This window comes from Plasmodium malariae (genome assembly GCF_900090045.1).
Source record: "Plasmodium malariae genome assembly, chromosome: 10".
Taxonomy (NCBI): domain Eukaryota; phylum Apicomplexa; class Aconoidasida; order Haemosporida; family Plasmodiidae; genus Plasmodium; species Plasmodium malariae.
The window spans coordinates 1,796,878-1,820,823 of record NC_041784.1 but is presented as its reverse complement, the minus strand read 5'-3'; the positions used below and the strand labels follow the sequence as shown (position 1 = coordinate 1,820,823).

At 22.4% G+C, this 23,946-nt stretch overlaps 6 protein-coding genes and 1 non-coding gene across 7 annotated transcripts; 4 read left to right on the top strand and 3 right to left on the bottom strand.

The window, feature by feature from the left end:
• Nucleotides 1-4,061: 4,061 nt before the first annotated feature.
• PmUG01_10049200 lies at nt 4,062-4,214 on the bottom strand. The gene has a single exon (XR_003751949.1). It is a non-coding gene; the product is annotated as an rRNA (ribosomal RNA).
• A 1,984-nt stretch (nt 4,215-6,198) lies between these two features.
• On the top strand, nt 6,199-8,705 carry PmUG01_10049100 (conserved Plasmodium protein, unknown function; the record flags this gene model as incomplete). The annotated part of the gene is made up of 9 exons (XM_029005702.1): nt 6,199-6,240; nt 6,620-6,700; nt 6,841-6,939; nt 7,049-7,390; nt 7,582-7,686; nt 7,816-7,935; nt 8,054-8,170; nt 8,299-8,411; nt 8,618-8,705. The coding sequence occupies 9 exons, from the start codon at nt 6,199-6,201 to the stop codon at nt 8,703-8,705; spliced, it is 1,107 nt and encodes a 368-aa protein (XP_028862264.1).
• Nucleotides 8,706-8,898: 193 nt separating this feature from the next.
• On the bottom strand, nt 8,899-9,397 carry PmUG01_10049000 (conserved Plasmodium protein, unknown function; the record flags this gene model as incomplete). The annotated part of the gene is made up of 2 exons (XM_029005701.1): nt 8,899-9,011; nt 9,334-9,397. The coding sequence occupies 2 exons, from the start codon at nt 9,395-9,397 to the stop codon at nt 8,899-8,901; spliced, it is 177 nt and encodes a 58-aa protein (XP_028862263.1).
• An 861-nt stretch (nt 9,398-10,258) lies between these two features.
• PmUG01_10048900 (GDP dissociation inhibitor, putative) lies at nt 10,259-13,015 on the top strand (the record flags this gene model as incomplete). The annotated part of the gene is made up of 1 exon (XM_029005699.1): nt 10,259-13,015. One exon carries the CDS (start codon nt 10,259-10,261, stop codon nt 13,013-13,015), a length of 2,757 nt encoding a protein of 918 aa, XP_028862262.1.
• Nucleotides 13,016-13,530: 515 nt separating this feature from the next.
• On the bottom strand, nt 13,531-14,686 carry PmUG01_10048800 (antigen UB05, putative; the record flags this gene model as incomplete). The annotated part of the gene is made up of 4 exons (XM_029005698.1): nt 13,531-13,642; nt 13,889-13,956; nt 14,094-14,233; nt 14,650-14,686. The coding sequence occupies 4 exons, from the start codon at nt 14,684-14,686 to the stop codon at nt 13,531-13,533; spliced, it is 357 nt and encodes a 118-aa protein (XP_028862261.1).
• Nucleotides 14,687-15,677: 991 nt separating this feature from the next.
• On the top strand, nt 15,678-17,205 carry PmUG01_10048700 (conserved Plasmodium protein, unknown function; the record flags this gene model as incomplete). Its single annotated transcript, XM_029005697.1, has 4 exons — nt 15,678-15,947; nt 16,334-16,453; nt 16,663-16,773; nt 17,038-17,205. 4 exons carry the CDS (start codon nt 15,678-15,680, stop codon nt 17,203-17,205), a joined length of 669 nt encoding a protein of 222 aa, XP_028862260.1.
• A 538-nt stretch (nt 17,206-17,743) lies between these two features.
• On the top strand, nt 17,744-23,783 carry PmUG01_10048600 (dynein intermediate chain, putative; the record flags this gene model as incomplete). The annotated part of the gene is made up of 17 exons (XM_029005696.1): nt 17,744-18,141; nt 18,461-18,644; nt 18,881-18,985; nt 19,081-19,362; nt 19,576-20,094; nt 20,283-20,351; nt 20,515-20,575; nt 20,710-20,877; nt 20,997-21,143; nt 21,289-21,362; nt 21,659-21,742; nt 21,987-22,120; nt 22,364-22,671; nt 23,042-23,133; nt 23,261-23,353; nt 23,480-23,515; nt 23,685-23,783. The coding sequence occupies 17 exons, from the start codon at nt 17,744-17,746 to the stop codon at nt 23,781-23,783; spliced, it is 2,853 nt and encodes a 950-aa protein (XP_028862259.1).
• Nucleotides 23,784-23,946: the final 163 nt, after the last annotated feature.

Sequence of the window (23,946 nt, the reverse complement as noted above, 5' to 3'; positions counted from 1 at the left end):
AATATTTTCTTTTTTTTCTATTCAAATTATAAACACTTTAAAATATATTTCTATGGGTAATGCTTTAAATTTAGATAACTTTCAGAAGTTCTATTACTCTAAGATACATTTATATCTATTTACTACTGAAATCCACAAAATATATTGTAGCTTGTATTTTCCCTGAAGTGTATACAATAAATCTCCTAAAACATACTGTCCATTGTTATTTTATACTTAATGAAATTAACATATATAATTAGATTACAGAAAAATGTATATTTGTATAAACAATGAATCCTTTAGATTGACTTTTCTTCTCTTTAATATAAAACGCATAATTTAAATTATTCTTTATTATATGAGAATTATTTATTCATGTTTTTCATAATGTACAGTAATAGACATTATAAACTCAATAACAAAGTTATACATTTAATGAAAATTTATTGTATTTACATTATCTACGTTAAAACAACAAAGCTAATAATTAAAATACTAGTAGATCGTAATATTGAAAAATCCTTCCCTATTAATTCATAAAAAAAAAAAATATATTAATAATAATAATTAAATTAAGAATATATGTATTATTCTTCACGTTAATGGAATAAAATTTTATTTTTATCATCATAAAAGACACAAAACATATTTACCCCTTAATATTTCTTTACTTGCTTTTTACTTTCTTATTTTTTCTTTTTTCTTTTTTTCTTAGGCACCATATCATATATTTGCACATATAGTAAATGTATTTAGCACATTTCTCATTAATATCTAGTTCTTTATTTTATTCGAGTAATGTGTATATACAAGTGTAATATTCATTAGGTTGTTTTTCATTCAATAATATATGATAACAATTAAATAATATAAATAAATTAATATATATATATATGTGTGTGTATGATCATGTATTTTAAGGCTTGATATAATTTATATTACTATGAAAAGTGATCAATGAAAATAAATCCACATTTGTAAGAAATGTATTCTTTGTATTAACAAAATTTATATTTCTGTTGATACATAAAAAAGAGGCTTTATGCATTTTCTTGTAAGTAATATACGAAGAAATATGTATGCCTATATAAAAAATTTTTATAGAACTTATTATATCCTTTACAAAATATAAATAATTATGTGTTAACATTGTGTACTCTAGTTCTTACTTATGAGTACTACTATATAATTCAACATGTTACGCCTCCTTAAAAAATTTTATATATTCTTGAGTTTTAAAAATTAGTATGAAATATTCAACATATTTTTGTTCTCCGCTTAAATATAAAAAATAAAGAATCAAATTATTATGTATATACATTAGTGTTATATAAATATAATAAAATCAAAATTTTACTTTAAAATAAATAAACTATCAAATGAAAATTAAAACATACAGGTATATTTTAACTAATAATAAAAAGAAACAAAATTAACATAAATAACATATTAAAATGAAAATGACAAAAATTTCCCTACCTCCTTAAATAATTCTAAAAAAGATTTTACACTTTATATAACTATTTCCAAATATTTCCACGATAATATTAAAAAAATTATAAAATACTTAGATATATGGAAAGATAAATGAATATTACAAAAAAATAAAATAAAGGCAAATTTGTCCGATTCATTAAATTAATTTTGTTACGCTTATCACTGTACCATGTGACATCGGGAAATAAAACTCTTAAAAAATTTTTAATTTTTTCACTTTTAAAGTGACATTAATGCGAATATATAATAAAACAATGAGAGAACGATAATATAATATATTCTAATATATATTTGAATATCTAGCTAAAATCAAAATATTTATAAAGAAAAAAAAAACATATTTTTAATTTATGATTTTGTATGTTTTTATTTAAATAAATTTCTTACACTTGTATATGCAAATTTATATTTGTTAATTCTCTTTTTTAGAATGAAAGAAATGAAAATTTACATATATAATATTTCAGTGTAATAAATTTATAACTTCAATTAATTGGTTTTATTTTTGCGTAGATTGAAATTAAAAAAAATAAATCTATTTATCAAGTTGTCGTTGCTATATCTATTTATTTATTTTAATATACGCAATGAAAATTGAACAAGCACCTTATTCAAATTTTTTTTTTTTTACTTTTTGATAAATGTAAAATTTCAATTAATTACAAAAAAAACAAAACAAAAAATAGTAGAATAACAAGAAAGACTAGAAAGATTAGAAGAATTAGAAAGATTAAAAAGACAAAACAAAAAAGAAATGCAACAAATATGAGAAAGGCGATAACAACTGGGAAAAAAAAATATATAGTGAATTACAGTAAATAAACAATTTATAAGAAAATTGATGTTATAACGAACTGATAAATTTAAAACGGGTACAAATGAGATAAAAGTTAACTGCCAACATTTATTTTAAGGCATACTTTCCTTAAAAAAAAACTTTATAGCTCATACTTCATCAATATAAAAAAAAAAAAAATTTTAGTTTGCATATTTTTAACAAAAGAATATGATTATAAAATGAAAAATTAGAATAATTTTTTATATTTTTATAAATAACGAACACATCCATCCTATTAAAATTAATGAAACAGGCAAAGGCCAATTAAATTTTATTGTATAAATTGTTCATTCCCAAAATATAAAAATAACTGCATCTTTCCATATCTCAAAATTTAAGTTATGAATTAAGCTGTTTACACATTATAAAATGTCAAAGTACGCTTCAAAAATTCAACATGAGATATGTACCATCTTATACATTTTTTCGTAAATTTCTCTTTAACAATTAAAAATATAATTCATAAAAAAAATATATATATATACATTTTTTGTATGAATTTCACAAACATTTAATCCAAAAAAATAAATATAAAATAAATGGAAATATTCCAATGATAAGTAAAACAGATTAATGATTTTCCTTGAAAATATACCTTAAATAAGTAGCTTTTTGGAAAATTCATGGAATTCTGAAGTATACTTTCGTTCATAAATACGAAATGGTAAAATATATTTCCTTCACATAACTATGTTAATTTAAATTCTTTGTTACGAGGAAATAATATTTAGCTTACAATAATAATGTATATTATTATAATATTTTAATTCTCCTAATTAATTTTTACTTTTCTTTTTGGTACAAAAAATTACTTTTAAAAATATATACATATAAAAATATAAATAAACAAATATACATATATATATATACCATTAATGCACATAAACATATGTGCACTATCAAAAGGAATCAATGACAGGAAACATATGCCTATAAATAGGACTACACTTAGGCATTTCTGCTTTTGACAACACACGAAACGAACTTAAATGAATGACTCCATTACACAAAAAAATATAACGTAAATTATCAAGTTCTTCCCACATATATATATATAAATATAAATATACATTCAGTGTTTATTCAAACATATAAAGAATAAATGTTTCTTCTGTTATACATAGTAATAAAGAACATTTTTACACGTATACAAACTCTTATTGGAAACCCCAAAAAAAATCAAAAAATTCCTTATAGTTTAAAATGTACCTCCTATTTTTTTCTTATGAAAATCCGAATATGTTTATTATTTTTTTAAAATAATGCAATAAATTAAAATAGAATACTTTATTTTCTACTAACAGCATAACAGTAAACTATTAAAGTTTACACTTGAAATTAAAACGTTTCCTCTAACATGAAGGCTAAAAGCAAAGTATCACAATTATAATACATTAAAACAATTAAAATAATGTACTTTATTATAAAAATTAGTATATTATTTATGTGTCAATAGTATATTTTACACAATATTATTTTAATTGTTAAAAGTGTAAATATAACAAAAAAAAAAATATATGTTTCAAAAAAACATAAAATTCTAATTTATATTTTTGCCAAGTAAAAGTGTTTTTATTCATTTACAGACTTTTAATAAGCTGATAGTAAAATTTTCATTTCTAATGTAAATTCCGAATCATTTTTCTGGGAAAATGCACAAAAATTTTCCTACTATATTGTAAAATAACACGATACAGAAATTATGTGAGCTGACGATTTTAACTATATCATATGAAATAATATTAAACAATATAAGCTCACCTTTGTTCACTTCAAACATTGATGAATTTTACTTTGAGCGTTCAGATGATTTACATTCATTGAAACTTTCTTTGTTTATCACATGTTGCTGCGGTTTTAATCACTGTAAGAACCAAGATATCCATCGTTAAAATTATACCCTTAACTTGAAAATGTATAAATATATGTATATATATATATATATAAACATTACTAGTAAATGTATAAATATACACACTTACGCATATTTTATTAAGGAAAAATATTATAGCAACATTATACACCAAATGAAAATAAAAAATAAAAAATAAAAATACAAAAATTCAAAAATATAGAATAACATTTCTTATACAAATCTATTTCCTAATTTTCTTGAATATTTTATCTACTATACATATATTTATTTATTTATTCAACTTGCTAGAAACTGCGCTTATCTCAATTCTTTAAAAAAATATTTAACTCTCATGTAATAATTACATTTTACATTAAGTGGATACATTAAATTTAAAAATATTTATACATAAAATATGAGAATATTTATAAAAATATATAAATTAAAAAAAAATGTTCCACTTAATGATTTTATATTGACATTTTATTTTTCAAATTGAACTTCATTGTCTATATCTTTTCATCTCTAAATATATTCCATTTTAACCTAATAATTTTTAATAAAATTATTTCATTTTAAAAAAGAAATTTATTTTATAACAGAGAAAAAAAAAAAAAATCTTCGCAAAAAAACATGTAAATACAATAAAATGTTTTCGTAGTAAAATCGTAGTAAAATTTTATTATTAACTATATACTTTACTTCTTATTTTTCAAGTACCCATCTTTTCATCTCAAGTGATATAACATAACAGTTAATCATTTATTTTATTTATAACACCTATAGACATAAGCAGTAATTAATTTGTATTCATATTGTGGAATTCAAAACAAAAAATGCTCATAAAAAACTATTTAAAAAAAAAATGTACTCACCAAAAACTATTAAAAATAAAAAAAAAGTACCCAATAAATTCTATTCAAAAAAAAACTAACCAAAAGATATTAAAAAAAAAATTATTTTAAAAAAAATAACTCACCAAAAATTACAAAAAATTAAGAATAAAAAAAATTGTTGACTAAAAAAATATTCTTAAGGGAAAAAAAAAAAATGCGAGCATATGTCTCATGTGGAACCTTATAATTATCCAAAAAAAGACATCATACTCGTAAAAAGAACGTAAATAACAACAAAATAAAATAAATATTTGAAAAAAAACTCTATTTCATATAGAAATCAAAAAACTATTTGGAACAGCTTAACTTATTCTATAAAATAAAGTAACGTAAAAAGTGCCGTATGCCTATATTCGCTAAATATCTAGCACTTTAAGTTCTACTAATAGCAATAATATATTAAAATAATGAATATATATAATGATTACTACTATTTTCATTCAATTGAGAATAAATGTTTTTCATATAAAATGAACGATCAATAAATCTTGATACAAATGAACTGTAAATCTCTGGTACTCGTCAATTTTTTTACGTGAATAATAGAAAAATGAAACATAAACATAATATATATATATATATATAATAAATGCTAAACATAAAAGTTTATAGCTACATATAGAAGCTTCTTCTAAAAAAATTCTCATATTCTATACACGTATTCCTTTTTTTTTTTTTCTTTTCTCTTTCAAGAAAATCGACAAAAAATAAAAATATATTTATTGAACTATTTATTATAATATACTCAGCAGATGTGTATATTTTTGTTATCTTAAAATTCTTTGAAAAGTTAAGACATTGCACATATGTAAAAATTGCACTTAAACGAATTTTTCCCATATAATGCTCAAAATATTTTTTTTATTCATATAATAACATATAAATATGAATTTTTATGTTTTTTATGTGAAAATTTAAAAATTATATAAATTCATTATAAACAATTTTTTTTATTATATATGTACATATATGCATATACTTATACATTCATACAAAAATTCATGTGCAGGAAGAAATGTTTGATAGAATACGCTATATAATGTAAAAATCGTGATAGTGGCCAAAGTTTTGCTCTAAATTTAAATATGTTTTATTCTAATTTAAAGTGATTATATAATAATTTAAATAAAATGGAAAAAGAAAAAACTAGCAAAAATAATGAGAGTTACAAAGTTAAAAAAAAATAAATAAATAAATAAAAGATTAGGCAAATGCACGAAAGATTATGCAAATGCACGAAAGATTATGCAAATGTACGAAGGATTATGCAAACGTACGAAGGATTATGCAAACGTACGAAAGATTATTCAAATGTACGAAAGATTATGCAAATGTACGAAGGATTGTGCAAATGTACGAAGGATTGTGCAAATGTACGAAAGATTGTGCAAATGTAGGAAGGACTGTGCAAATGTACGAAAGATTATGCAAATATACGAAAGATTATGCAAACGTACAAAAGATTATGCATATGATTAAGCACAATATAATTCATTCTTTATAAAGCACTCATAACGCACATGTATCTTTTTGCCTTTTCTTTTCTATAAGAACATGGTTGACTGTTATTATTTATTGTTAAAAAAATTCAAGAAAAAAAGCTCTTATGTTATAGATGAATTTTTAATAAAGGTATGTGCGAATTATCGAAAATGCCATATTCATCAAAAATAATCAAAAATATGTAAATATTCAAAATTGCCAAAGTGTCGTATAATGTTAATTATCAATTAATTTCCAATATCAACATTTTTTAATTTGTTTTTTAAAAGGAAAATAAAGACAGTGATTCAGTTTTAACAATTTATGAGGACGTTAATTCAGATGCTTTTTCTTTTTTAATTTTATCTATGATTGATTCCAATTATACCGTAAATATATTTTCAATTAAAATATATTTTCATAAAAAATGAAGTACTAAAAATAATCATTACTACAAATTTTTTTTTTTTTTCTTTTTTTTTTTTGTTATAACAATAGCGAATTAACAAAATAAATATCCTAAATGTACAAAATGCTAATGATGTTATAAGAGCTATATGTTTTTACATGGACAATATACAAATCAGTGAACTTTTAAAAAAAAATATTAAAAATGTAAGAAAAAAGAATGTAAATGTAGAAAATAAGGATAAAGTTAATTTAAAAGTAAAAGAAAAGGAAAAAGAAAAAGAAGAAAAAGATGAAAAAGATGAAAAAAATAATGAAATTAACAACAGAAATAAGTGCAATATAAAATCGTTGAGCATATTTAATAGTAATATAGATATAAGTGCAATAATACTCCTTTCTAAATCCTTATATGATAATAGTTACGCTAAGGTAAACTCCAATTAGTACACGTATATAGATATAGATAGATAGTTGGATAGATATGTGTATATATATATAAACAATACATATTAACAGTAATTTTGAATATTCTACTTGATACAAATTATATTATTATACAAATGTTTAACGTATAATCAAAAGTTTGAAAGAATTTAACTTTTTCTTAACATTTATTAAAGCTAGAAAATTTAGCAATAGATTGTATTCATTTAAATTCTGATTGCCTCAAATATCTGTCCCTTTCACTGTGTAACTATAACAATTTAAAAACCTTAAGTTTTCAAGTAATATTAAAATTTAAATATACATATACATACATGCATACATACATAAATACATACATAATAATGTATAATCAAAAAAATTTAATGATGAGCAAATATTCCATCATTTAAATTTCTTCTTATTCTTAGTATTGCAACTTAAATAACGATTCCATAAAATATATAATAGATATAGTCATATATTTGAACTCCTCTTTATCTAATTTGAATTTATGTGGAAATAATTTTAAAGAAGACGGAATGTGTGAAGTAATAAAAATAATAATTACTTTGAATAAATCAGACTTTTTCGATATATTAACATTTCTAATATTTTATTTTTTTTTAATAGTTCGTACTTTTTTATATTTTTTTTTTTTTCTATTAGCTTTTTGAAAGCTTTTTACTTAATAATTCTTTAAGTAATATCGATGTTTCTTATAATATGTTTAATTTAAATGACTTATTTGTTGAAACAATTTGCAAGATTATTACTAGTGAAACCGTAAAGAAAAAAAAAAAAAAAAATTTCATGTGCAAAGAGAAACCTTAAAATGATAATATAATACAACCTAATAAACACAAATGTAATTAATACAAATCTAAATAACACATTATCTTAACAATTTACAGAATATTTCGAGTATATATTTAATCGGCAATTTCGTGGAGAATAACAATTTGTCTAAAATAAATAATGCTATGAATTTTAATAAATCTATTTCTATTTTAAAATTACCACATGAGTTAACATATATATTCTATAATTATATAATACATATAATACTCACTTTTTTTGGCCTTTTCTTTTAATTAGATATTTCATAATTTCCTTTTTTTTTTTTTTCCATTTGTTTGGTGTATATTTTGCTTTAATAGTTATGTATTTTTTCTTATGCACATAAAAAATCTTTTTAAATTTTCATTTTTCTTTATTTATTAATTTTTACAGAGTTGATGATGAAATAATGAAGGAAATAAATCTAAAGCTAGTTAAGAAAAAGCGAAAAAAGAAAAAATCAAATAGGAAAAATGTTTAAAAAAACATTTATGCAGCATAAATATTGTAAAAAATTATCTGCAATGATTTAACACATTGTTTTGAGTTATAAAAAGCAGTAAACAAAATGCAATTGAAAAAATTTGCACAATTAGTATGGTACGAAAAAAAGATTAAATAACAAAAAAAAAAAAAAATAATGAAAAACGTGAAAAAAGGATGTAACTAATTTTTTATTGAATCCTAATAAGTGTTTCTCCCAATCTTATAAACTTTTTCCTCTTTTTTGATCTGTATGTTTTCCTTTTCATATTTGTTTGCCACGTTCTTTTTGCGTACAAAACGCCTTAAAAATTAAAAACAAAGTAAATAATGCTATAGTAATATAATTTCATATATATCTTATAATATATATTTTTATATAAAGTGTTAATATATTAAGAAAAAATACTATAAACAATTTATTGTACGTAAAAGAGAAGTAAACATCCCTTTAATCGGATAATCAATATCGATATATATCTATAAACATAATATACGTACTTAAAAAACATCCGTTAATGTACATATAAGTATATAATAAATGTAAATAAAATTATCAGTGTCTTCCTTTCTGTTAGTTTTTTAAAAAATTAATGTAATTGTTTGTTTTTTCTTTCGTTTCTTACCATTAAGTGTTAAGAAATTCCGTCTGATACATTTTAAAAAAGTTGAATTTAAAGAAATGAGCATGTTCTTTTGATATTTTTATACAACGAAAATAGTATGTTTTTATACATAAAATTATTTAATGTGAAGAAAAATACATCTGAAATATATTTAGTTTGTGTATCCTCTGAAAATGTTTTTTTTACCAAATTTAATTTTTTTTTTTTTTGATATTATATTTTTAAATAAAAACAATGAACGCTTATAAATAAATAAAAAAAAAATAGTAGCAAGTTCATGAATAAACAACGTGAGAATTTTATGATATCAGAAAAGAACATATTATTTATTGGCTTCATAATAAAAATATAACGATAATTGGTGATGTAACGCGTGCACTGGTCATTTGCATACATAAATATATACATATGGAATGAAAATACAAAATAAGAAAAAATGCTCAATTTAAATTAATTTCATTATACGTCATAACCTTTTTCTCCTTATGATACACATTTAAAAAAAAAAAAAAAATTATAAATATACGTTTTACATGTTACTGTATAGAGAATTAATTTGTCCAATATAATGCTTTATTTTACCGCATTTTGTTTTGTTTTACGTCATTTTGATTATTTTTTACATCTTTCTCCATATAATTTGCTTCACTTCGTTTATTTTTATTCATTCTCTTTATTTTGATTCGTTCTCTCTATTTTGATTCGTTCTCTCTATTTTGATTCGTTCTCTCTATTTTGATTCGTTCTCTCTATTTTGATTCGTTCTCTCTATTTTGATTCGTTCTCTTATTTTGATTCGTTCTCTTTATTTTGATTCGTTCTCTTTCTTATTTTGATTCGTTCTCTCTATTTTGATTCGTTCTCTTTATTTTGATTTTTTTTTTTTTAATTTTTCTAGTACGGTCAAACTTTCCATTTATGCTAAATGGAAGATAGAGAAATCACAACTTTCAACTGCGATATTTTAATATGTGGTACGAGTTTGTTGAATAGTTTACTTTCTTCCTATTTTTCCATCAATAATTACAAAGTAATAAATATTGACAAAAATAATTACTATGGTGACGTTAACTGTTCTCTAAATTTTAATCAATTTCAGGAACAGAAAGTAAACCTTGAAAACTTTTACGAAGAATATTTGCCTTTTTCATCAAACATACAGGATGAGGTGGGCGGGGAAAAAAAAAAACTGATGGAAGAAATAATTCAAAATTATTTTCAATTAAATAATAATAAATTTAATATTGACTTAAACCCAAAGATATTATACAATGAAAGTAATATTGTCAGTTTGCTAGTTAGCCTAAATGCCCATACATATGTCAATTTTGTAGGAATACAGCACTTCTATTTAACATCTAAAAAGGACAACACAAACCAAACAATTATCACTAATTCAGAAAAAACACAAGTTAGTAATACTCAAAAAGAAAAACATAAAAATAAAACGGTAGAAAATATGAATGAAACATGTGTCCATAGTCTTTCTACGATAGATGATGAAAAAGAAGATAATCTAATTTTGCTAAAAATTCCTCTAAACAGATCACAAGTTTTTTTAGACAATAATTTAAATCTTAGTGAAAAAAGAATGATTATGAATTTTATATATAAAAACATTGTTCATGATAAGAATTACACGTTTTCGAATTTTTCTAACTATAATTTTGTAAAAAAGGCAAATGTAACTCAACAAGAATTTTTGCTGCAAAATAATGAATCCGTATCAAGTAAAATAATAAGGAATACCGCAGATAATTACATCTATGAAAAAGGGAAAAATGTATGTAATAAAAAGGAACCATTTCAACATGAAGAGCAAATAGAAGAAAAATGCTTGAATGTCAGCATTTGTGAATTTTTGAAATCATATAACATTAATGATAAAATAACTGATTATATCATTTACGGGATTGGTTTATTTGATTTAGAATTAGGATATAGAAATGATAGAAGCATCTCGCAGTACTACTTGAGTGGTTATACAAAGGATAAAATGTTTGTTATGAATAAAGGGGAGTTTTTACAACGCTTACACATTTTAGTAAATTCTTTAAATAAATTTAAATTACAAAATCTGTTTGAAAATGCTTTTATTTACCCATCTTATGGTTTAAATGATATTATATATGCAATATCAAGAGTAGCCAGTTTAAATAATTCTATATATATGATTAATAGAAAAATAAAAAATATTATACTTTCTGATTTTTACATTAACAATGTTGGAAGAATTGAGAATAATAATAATAATAATAATAACACTTTTTCCTTTCACACATCATCAAAAATAAAAGAAATCGTCTTAGATAATGGCCATATAATTAGACCCAATTTTGTTATATCGTCCGGATCCAATATAAATTTCTACGAAATGAAAAAGTACCTTTTTTGCAAAAATAAAAGTAACAAAGCTCCTAGAAAAGAAAAAATACAAATTAAAACTAATAGGTTAGTCGTCTTAAGTACTTACTCACTTATTGGAAAAAATGGCCTCTCCTTTTACATACACAAACAACCAAAAATGGAGCAACAACAAGAAAAAGAAGGAGGACAAAAAAAAAAAGAGTTCTATAACATGAATTGCTCGGTACATATATTACAACTAGATCACAGTAGTGGTTCTTGTCCCTTGGGTTTTTTTTTAACGTACTTTACATATTTAGAAATAGAAAAAAAGCAAAACCAAGCTTCTAACATTTCAAATAATGGAAAAAATGAGGATACGAAAAATCAGAAGCCTTTAAATTTCATGTTACTCTTTAATGTCTTAAAATTATTTGTTAAAAAACATAGATTTATTAGTAATACATCTGTTGACTCATACTTACCCGTTAAAATCCCATTTGATGAACAAATTCTGAACAAAATCGCGGACTTCTTTAGCACGCAGAAGACACAAAATATTATTAGCAAAGAAGAAGTAATCAAAGTGAGGGAAACCGAAAATGAGGAAAACAATCAGAAAAACAACCAGAAGAATGACCTGAAAAGTGAAGTGATAAATATGAAGCTCCAAAAGGAAAGTATTAAAAATGGCCCAAAACAGGATGGAGGGAATGAACGAAAACAAGCACAATTTAATGAGACAAAAAGGCAATCCTCTATAAAAGCCTTCAATGACTTACTAACAAACGAAGGAATCATTTATTATGCATATTATGAATATAAACCAGTAGTGTACAGAAAAGATACTATCAAATTAATTAATCAAAATGTACAGAACTATAGAAAAATATTTGAAAATATAAAAAAGCTTAAGGAACAAAATCAAAAACAAAAACTAGAACAAAAACAAGAGATGTGTGAAAATCAAAAAAATGAAGTAAATAAAAGAAAGGTTAATTGTAATAACAATAGTGACATATCTGAAACTACAAACAAAACCAACGAAAACAAAGATGCAAACATACATGAGCGAAATAACAATTGTAATCTTTCTTACAGCAACCAACTTATAGGGATAGACGAAAATAAAAACATTTGCAACTTACTTTTTACAAATGACATCCACAATTACCCCATTTATCCCCTAATTGAAGATATTTCTATGTTTTTTTATATTATTAATAAAATTCATAATACTTTTTTTCAGTCACACCATGGACAAACAATATATGATACATATACCGACGTAATAAAAACATTTTTTAATAATCGAACTGCACATAACAGTTCTTAAAACTCTTACAGAAATACTTTATCATTTATTCCATATTCCTGCTTTTTTTTATCTTTTTTTTTTTGTGCTTAATTTTATCACGAAATTTTGAGGATATTTTTTTATATTTATTATTATAGTTTATATTTAAATTTGACGTTTCTACTTAAGCATAAATTTAAAAAAATATATAAAATAATCACTTGTATATATAATTTATAAAATTTTTATTTTTTCTCATTAAAAAAAAATAAATATTAAAATATTTTTTCTAATCAATTATATATCATCTGTTTTACTCCCCACACTTATTTTCTTATTTATTTATTTTATATTTTTTTTTTTTTTTTTTTGTGTTGTTGCTTTGTTTTTTCCCAATCAACTTAAAAAAATAAGAGCAAAAATTCAAAACACATATTTTGGAAAAATATATAATAATTATATATGCACATACATATATGTGTAAATATATATATAAATGTACATAAACTTATATGTGTATTCCCCTGCATTTCCTTACTTACATTATTTAATATTTACTTTTTCTTTTGAATTCGATCGGAGTCATCACTCTTGTGTGATTCTTCTTTACCTTGGAATCTTTTACATTCCTTTGCAATAAGCTTGCAGTAAAAGCTATAATCAGGTCTACAAGAATAAACAAAAACAAAAATAAGGAGGCGGGAAAAACAAATGCTCTTCATGCATACATTTTAACTATGTAAAATTAAAAACTAACAATAGTATTATATAAAAAAGTTTGTACGAAGAACGCGTTAACCATTCATATAAACATATATATATATATATATATATCACTACAATTAATTATAATTTTTATTAACACGTTCTTCTTTGCAATAATTTTATACGTTCTTTTTGTTTTTGTTTTACTTTAGACTAAGAATAATTATGCATATGGTTAGGAGCAATATGTGCGTCAAGTTGTATTCAAAATTAGCCTAGAACGAAAAAAAAAAATATGATGAATTTTCTTATTTTAAAATTTGGAATATATATAAACAATTAAGCAAAATTTATAAACATATACATATACACCTTAGCAAATTTTTGTTTCCTTATTTTCCAAACATCTTACTTTAAAAGGAAATAAACGCGTTAATACCATACTTATTTTATTGTTTAGTAATTTCTGTTCTATAGATAACGTATAAAATTCCGAAAACATATAAAGGAAGGATGCCGAAATCATCATAGCAAACAAGGATAATACAGCACCTGTAATAGAAAAGATGTTCAAAAATGCATATGTATAAATATTATATGTATATATTGGTATTCATAAAATATTATAGTTTTATGTTCACTCTGCGCAAAACTATCTACATAACTTTACATAAATCATATGCGTACATTAGCACAATAATATATATACACAGTTTTGTGAAAAATATTATATATAAAATCGTGCAATGTACATAAGTATATACATATATATATACATATAAGCACATAATTGAGAGAAAAACGTATAAGGATAAGCAGAATATTATATTGAATATGGTCAAATGTAATAATCAGCATTTCATCATATATATAAGTATTTTACTTCAAGTAATACATATATAACATTATACATTTTAAGCATCTTTAAATTATTGGTATTTTTTCTTTTAAAAAATTAAAATCATTACTATCTAAAAATCTCGATGGTTGAATATGTGACCCCATTTTTTAGTATCTTAAGAATATTAAAATATTTTGCAAGTATCAATTAAAATGATTTTCTTTTTATTTATATTACTTCTTTCCTTTTAGTACTTATATTTTATTATTTTCTTATTTTATTCCTTTTTGTGCTTTTTTTTTCTTTTTTATTGTAATATAAAAAATTTTTATAATTAATCTTTATATTAAAGTTTAAAAATAAAAAATGTTTCTTATTAAAGTTATAAAAATATAAGTGAATCTCGTATAATTTATATTTTAGATAATTAGAAATAAAAATAAGCTCACATTTTTTTTTTATTGAAAGATAACAATATATATATTTAAAAATATTTTTTTTAAATAAAAACTTATATAAAAAAAAAATATCTTTTTTTTATATTTATGTACATATATACATATACTTATATATGTGAACTACGTAAATATATAAAATAAATCGTTATGATATTTATATATTGAATTCTTTTAATAAGAATAATATAAGAATAAAAATTAATAATAAAGTTATACACGATATTTTTTTGAAAAAAAAGAACTACATAAAACTTCATATATATGTAAAAATATATTATGTATCTTTTAAACTTACCTATGCTCATATGCATATAATTATTCATGTATGTGCATTGAATATTATAAGGAAATTTTTTTTTTAATATTTTAAAAATAGCATTAGAAAAAAATAAAAATGAAAATATAGCTATAATCAAGATAATACAAATATTAATTAAAAAACATTGATTTATTTATTTATGTATAATTATTTTTACTTATACATTTATGAATTATATTTATAAATATGTATATATAAATTTTTGTAATATATATATATATATATATATATTTTTTTTTTACTTCATTAATACTATATAAAATGCAACATTCAGATAAGAACTAAGTTTCACTTTAAAATTTTGTAATTTCAAAATATCTTAACAAATCTTTTGTTTATATAAAAGATATTACACAAAAAAGGAAAAAAAAAAAGAAAATGCATTTAAAAACTCATTTTTTTTCGCGTAATAATGTAAAAATATTTGATAATTATTTTGTGAATAAATTATTTTATTCACCATCCTTAGCTTTTTTTAAAAATGTGAAGTACCTTAACAAATTAAACAATGTGAACCATATTTTTTCGCCGAAAAAGTGTAATACGCATCTCATAGAAAAAAAATATGCTTCACAGCAAGTAATAATTGACACAATCAGAAAAGCAAAAAATAAATTAGATCGTGGTTCTCTGTATTTACTGCAAGAAGTAAACATTTTAACCATATTTGTTTTCCACGGGTTTAAATATACATATATATATATATTTATATATATGTGTATGTGAAAAATATGAAAATATATGTGCTTCCATATAGGAAAAGTTAAATCAGCTTAATATATTCATATATATATATGCACACATGTACGCGGAACGGATTTCTTCCATGAGGAAAAAATTAATTGCTGCACATTCTTTACTAAAAAGAAAGCTCATGAATCATAATTAAAATAAAAGCTACACATTTTTTATATTATATCAAATTTCGTAATGATAAAATATTCACATCTATAGTCAATTTCTAATATGAATTTTATTATAAATTACTTTTTATCCTTTTGTTAATTTTTTTTTTTTTTTTTTTTATACCTTAGTTAATCAATAATAATTGTAAATCTTTAAATAAAGAAAGGAAAGCGAAAATTCAAAAAATAATTGATGAGTTAAATGTTTTGCTAACTGATAAAACGCGTTTGACGGAAGAAAAAATAAAAGTACAAATTATTGCATCACGCGACGTTTTATTTATTTACTCATTTTTCAGTTTACTCACTTATTTGCTTATTTACCCATTTGTTAATTTTTGCATTTACACATTCACCAATTTACGAACGAACCCTTTGATATATCTCATGTTAGCGAAAGAATTAGAAAATATTAAATTATTTTTACATTCCTTATATTTGTATTCTTACGTTTTTAGATATTAACCGAAAAAAGTTCAAAAAAGTATAAAAATAAAGAAATTCTCGGTTTATTTTTAACGGGTTTTTTTTTTGCTATTGGCTCTGTTACCCATTCTGCTTTATATTTGGTTTTGAAAAAAAAATACATTGAAAAAATGAAAATAACTAAAGACGCGTATAATGAAAATACAAACATAATTAAAAATATGTTTGTATGCACGAATATATTACTTTCGTACGAACGCATATATTTATATTTGCATTTATGAATATATATACTTGCATGTTTTATTCGCATAAGCATGAATGAATAGACGAATGTATACAAGATGAAATATTCAAAGAAACACTTGTGGTTTAGGTAATAACTTTTCCATTTTTTTCTTTTCAAGGTGAGCGTATACGGTCTTTACGTGCTACATAAAGCTTCTAAGGAAAACAATACTAGGCTATATACTGAAAGAAAATTAAGTGATAATAAAAATAGATTATTAATTAATAGAAAAAACATTGATAATCTTTTAACGATTATGGAACAGGATTTCGTAGAAACAAAGTAAAAAAGATTGCCATTTTTGAACATTTATATTTCTTATATATTGCAATAAAATATTACCTTTCCGTAGTGAGTAGGCTACTTCTTTATTATGTAGAAAAAGTATGAATATATGTGTTAATTAGAATATGTGAATAAGTGCTATATATATATATGTACTTTATCTCAAAAAAAAATTTTTTTTTTCTTATCTTGTCGATTGCCACAAAACACGTGCACACAGCAGGCTAATCTTATATAGTTTTGCATTATTATTTTATTATTCTTTTTCTCCTCTTTTATTAATGTATGTTTTAATTTTTACGTAAATGTAAACGTTCATTTTCACATCCCAGTGAAAATTTTATATATATATATGGATGTCTACTCATTTTAATTTCGATTTTTATAGTGTTATTTTTCATTTTTTTTGGTCACATCTAACAAGTAAAAAAGCTTAAAATAATAATTTCGTTAAACTTTTATTGAATTATTTTAAAACCTTGTACAATTTAAGGAACGTATTATAAATTTAACACTGCTATAAAACGTTGTGAAAAATCATGAACAACAAAAATAATATTCCTATGGAAAAAAAAAAACAAAAAAAAAAAAAAGACAGTGACAAGGCTGAACATAGAGAGAAAGAACATATAAAGAAAAAAAATGATGTAACAAAAAAAAAATTAACATTAGGTGTTAAAGATAAAATAGAATCAAAAAATAAGAATGAAAATGATATGAAAAAGAAAAACGAAAAAGAAAATGAAGAAAAAAAGAAAATAGCTAATGATACTAAAAAAAGAAATGAAAATGATTCAAAAACAAAAATTATTGGTAATGATAAAAAAAATTATCCTTTAAAAAATAACACACCGTTTGATATAACTGTATTAAACAAGGAAAAGGAAAATTTGTCTGAAGTAAAAGGCCATCATAAAAATGTTAATTCGTTAATAAGGTAAATTTTGATGGAAATTTAAAATATATACAAAGAAAAAAAAATATATAACACAAATAGTAGTAAAAGCACTAGTAGTAGTAACAGCAGTAGTAGTAGTAGTAGTAGTAGTAGTAGTAGTAGTAGTAGTAGTAGTAGTAGAAGAAGTGGAAGGATAAAAAAATAGGATAATTGAAAAAGAAGCATCACAAATATAAATTCAACCTAGTTACATAACGCAAATCTCAGCGTAAAAATTCTAGTAGTTGCTACTTACATTTTTTACTTCTTTCCATCAAATCCACTTTTTATTTTAAATTAATATTTTCCTATATTTTAGTAGAGTAAATATAGATCTGGAAAAAGATGTAAATAATGTAGTGGGGATAGATTTAGTAGATGAAATGAGCAGCTTAATATTTAATGATTCCAATGCTGTCGTTATAAATAAAAATTATCTTTTCACTCTCGCTCAAAAATACCTAGGCTCAGAAGAATATTTGTTAATCAAGAACTCGTTAACTGTATAAATGCAGATTCATGTTCGCATATACATGTTACATGTGTGGGTATATGTATGTAATATTTTTACATATATTGGGGCACTTACTTTTTTTTCTCATTTTTGTGCAAATTTATGTATCTACTTCAATATGCATACTTTATTATAAATAAATTAGTCCCCTCTTATTCCCCCCCAATTGTGGCATTCGTTCAAAAATGCACGGATATAATTAGTCTCCTTCTTTCATTTTTTAAGAAATACAAACTGGATGATGTATTAATTTTTAAAAACATTCAAATATATTACAAGAAAAATCATGCTTTAGTTGTCGACGAAGAAATATTTTCTTATTTCCTAAAGGTGTGTAATATATTTTTTGTTGTCTAATTTATGGTTCATTTTTCTGTATTTATGTTACTCCTTGAATCATATTTAATTTATACTCTCTGTTTCAGAAAAATAAAAATTCCACTGATGGTTCTGATCAAAATGATAGAGTAAATTGCCCCGTGGAAAATTCTGAAGACAAAGAAGAACTAAGTTGCATTTTCATAAAACCAAAAAATTATATTTCATTATATGAAGAAGAAATTGAAAAGGAAATAAATTCAACAAATGTCACTGAAAATAGGAAAAAATTTAAAAAATACATATATATTAGTAAAAAGAAAAAAAAAGAAGTAAAATATGAGTTCACGGACTATGATAATTCCATATCGATTAAAGATAATACAACAGTATAGCATAGAGAAGAAAAAAAAAAAAATAAAATAAAATAAAAATAATAAAAAATAAAAAATAAAATAATAATAATTATTATGACTAAATGGACAGAACAATTTAAAAAAAATACCCATACACATATACGTACATGTGTTTTCATGCAATATTAATGTTACTCCCCCCTTTGCCCACTCTCAAATGCTTAACTTTTTGTTCATTTTTATCAGCCTAATTCTACCGTGCAAGAAAGAACGTTAGACTTTTGCTCCAAAAACTCGATTATACTTAGAGAAAAAAGTTGCCAGACATACAAGACAGTTTACAAAAATTTAGGTGTTCAATATAACATAGATTTTTTAAAAAAAAAAAAAGAAGAAATAATGAAATCAAATAAGTTGCAGAAATTTCTTCATAATGTTTTTCCTATTATTGAAAAGTTCATTATTGAAAATGTCATAATAATAGAGAAAAATGCGCAACCGAATATTCAAAGCATGGATATATTATCTTTTAAAAATATTAAAAATTTAAATAAAATATTTATATATACAGATGTAAAATATACAACAGATAAAGTAGTTTTGTTTACTCTGTATCTGTCTCTAATAAATTACTTAATATTTATTATATATATAAATAATTATAGCAATGACAGTTTCATTGAAGGGGTTAACACAGACAGCTATATACTCGTTTGGTCTTATACAAACTATATTAATCCATTATACGCCTTAATATCTCCATATGTAAGAAACGTTAAAAAGTAAAATTTTTAAGAAATAGAAATAATAAAACATTAACCCAAACAAAATAATATCAATTTATGAAAAAAATTAAATAACAGAAAATTAATGCTTAAATTATTTCTAATCCTTTTGAAAACTTTTCCTGTTCTCATTTTCTTATTAAAAAATACACATATTTTTTTATTTAGCAAATTTCCAGCGCGGTTGTAAATGATAAGGGCTACGATTTGGTCATTGCTGGTTGTAGCAACGGATTGGTTTGTTTCTATTTTATTTAAGAAAGCATAAAAAAAAAAAAAATATAAAAATACAACACGATACGATACAAAGCTTTCCGTTGTGTGTAAATATGCTTGTGCGCATATATTCATGTATACAATGATACTCAATTCCACATTTTTAAAAATCCTTTTTGTGCAGTTAGTTATTTGGAAGTTACCCCCAAATTTTTATGGAACCTCTATCTTACATTCCAAAATAAGTACAAAAAAGAAAATATAAAATAAAATAAAACAAATATTACGACATATATATATATATATATTTATTTAAGCGTATAAAATTTCCCGAGTTAGGCGTATATTAACTCATTTTATTATATTTCTTCCTTTCCAGATAAAAAAACAGTTGACATAGAACCATACTTATTTAGCAGTATAGAATACTCACATAAAAGGGAAGTAACAACCCTTATATTTTTAAACGATAAAAATTTAATATTAAGCGAAAAGAAAATATCTATTAACAATCAGAAAAATTCCCACTTATTGGTGTCTATTTCTGGTGATATACATATAAATATATATATATGTATTTTTTTTTTTTTTTTCCCTTTATATGTAAGTAAACATATTTAATTGTATATATGAATACAAGTAAAAATATGCACATTTCTTTATCAGTTGATGGGACAATACTAATATGGGATGCAACAAATATTGAAAAAGTTGAAGTAAAAAATAATACAAAGAAGAAAGAAAAAGAATTAACAGATGAACTATATAGTTTCAAGCCACTTTTCAAAATAAATACTACTAGACCAAATACAGGTTACAATATTTGTATAATCTTCTTATTTTATATTATTCATTAAATCTAAATAAATTGATTTTTATTCCTATATTAATAATTCTCTGTTTAGGTAAAACAATTACAACAATTTCAATATTATTTTTAATGTTCTATTTTATTCAGAGTATTCTTTAGGATTCACCTATTTTCATTTTATTGAGATAAACTCTCATGTATCCTCGTTTTTTGCCTTTTCCGTAATTTTCCCTTTAGAAATTACTTCTTCAATTAAACTAATTTTAAACGGTTTCCATAGATTAATTATTTGTGTACTTATTTATATATATATGTACATTTATTTATTTACATATTTATTTATTTTTTTATTTTTATTTTTTTTGCAAATTTATCTCTTCTATATAATGGTATATCTTCATTGCTGTATGTTGCACATAAAAATATAATGCCATTATGTTATCACGCTTTTATGCATATTCCGTGCTGAGTTACTAGATCTACAGAAATTTTAAATTTATAAAATTTATTGTTGCAGGAAGAAGGGGAATACATAATTGGTAATATGTATGGATGTATGCAGAAGGAGAAAAATTATTCCATTATTAGTAAAATAAATGATGTAATAAAACAGAAAAAGCAGAAATAATTTGCATAACGTTTGAAGCTGTAATATATATATATATATATACATATATAGACATATGTACGTATGTGCCTGTGTTTACACATTTACAATTTTTCTCATTTTAAATTGACATATCCTTTATTTTCTTTTTTTCAGTAATCCATAGTATGCATTTTTAATTTTTCCAAAATTAAAATCTTATGAAATTTAATTTTTTTTTTTCTTTTTCCTTTTTAAGGATTACAAAAGTTTTAAGACACTACTATGTGTAAAGAGAAATAGAATTATTAAATACTTAATTCTGACTTTAACTGATACCAATTTTTACTTATGGAAAGAAAATGAAGAGCATCCCCTATATGCTTCCCCAAAGTAAGTTGTCAACTTGTTTTAGTATTTGCATACATAATTCCTTTTAAATAGGCAAAATTTAGTAATATAACCACTTTATCGCTTCTCTGATCATTTGTGTTCTTGTCCATTTTCCTATTAGTATGTTTTCCCATTTGCTTATATACTCATGCATATACTAATTTACTCATTTATGCGCTTATTCAATAGCTCATTCATCCGTGTACTCACCTTCAATTTCCCTACTTTTTCTCCTTCTCACAGAAGCAATGAAATATACTCCTGCTGTGAATTTAGTCACACAAAAATAAGTGTCATATTTATAGGGAAAATAAATGGGCATATAGAAATATGGAATTTATTGGAACAAAAAAATCATTGTATATGTTCATTGTCAATTAGCAGTTATAGTTTAACATGTATAAGTATTTTTTACAATTTCGATTCTAATCTATTTAACAATATGGATAAGAAAACTAAAGTTCCCAAGGTTGATAATGATCTTACGACATACGAAAATTTTGATGAGGTTGTAGATACGAATGAATACTTGATGAGCAAAAATGAAGACGGTTAAGGAAAAAATAAAGGAAAATAATATATGAATATATAAATAAATAAATATATATATATATATATATATATATATATATGTATATATGCATATATATAAACTATTAAACCTTCGTCTACTTTTGTTTAATTTTTTCCAGTATTATGATCTTTATGTTTTATTCTTTTAAAACTCTTTTTATTTTGTACTTTTTTCCATATAAAATTTAATACTTCATATTACTTATATAACGCTTACTAATGCGCCTATATAAATGTTTGAAAAGATTTCCATTAAATAATATTTATTATAACATCTTCTTTCCTTTATATATTATTTATTTATTTATTTTTTTTTTTTTTTGTATATGATTCTTTTATTATATAAAGATGTATACATGTATTCCTACAACAAGATAATAATTGGAGATTCGAGTGGATGTGTCTTCGTTTATGAAATGGAAGAAAGCTTATTAAACTCGGTAATTTATTATTACGTACTTTTATTAAAAGGAAAAGTTGGAACAGAACTTAAAAATTTTGGAACACTTGTGTGTGTACATGTAAATATGCATACATATATACATATGAATATATTTATTCTTTTAGTCGAAGGACGAAATTGATGAATTTTTACTATGGGTTGAAAACAGAATATTCGTGAATAAACAAAAAGTAAAGAGACAATTGGAGTTATGCGAAGTAATTATAGTTTTTTTCTTTTTTTTTCTATTTGTTACATTTTTTTCATCTTACTTTTTTGCATTTAATAAAAAAAAAAGTAATTTGACATGCTCCATATAATTAATAAAAATGAAATTTTCGCAGGAAAAAGAAAAAATGAAAAAGAAGAAAGAAAAAAATGTAATATATATATATATATATATATGGTAGAGCATACTTATGCACACAACTGAATATATAATGAAAAGGAAAAATAGGATAAATAAAATAAGGAATAAAAATAACAATAATGTAAAATGCATATTTTCTTCTTTAATTTTTTTGATTTATTGTTTTTCTTTTTGAATAGACAAATGAAAGGAAAGAACAACTCAAAGCTAAACTAGACGAAGATTACAAAAATGTATTAGAGAAATATAAAAGTTATTTATTAGGGAATAAAATATGAAAAGGAGAGTAGTGGTAAACTCAATATGAAGAAGAAACCTTATGATTTCTTCTTTCTTTTCCGCTTAAAAATTTTAAAACAACTTTGAATAAAAACACAAAATGTATCAATACAAACAGCAGCAACGATTACAACTCCAGATAATAAATGAGACAATTTTCTC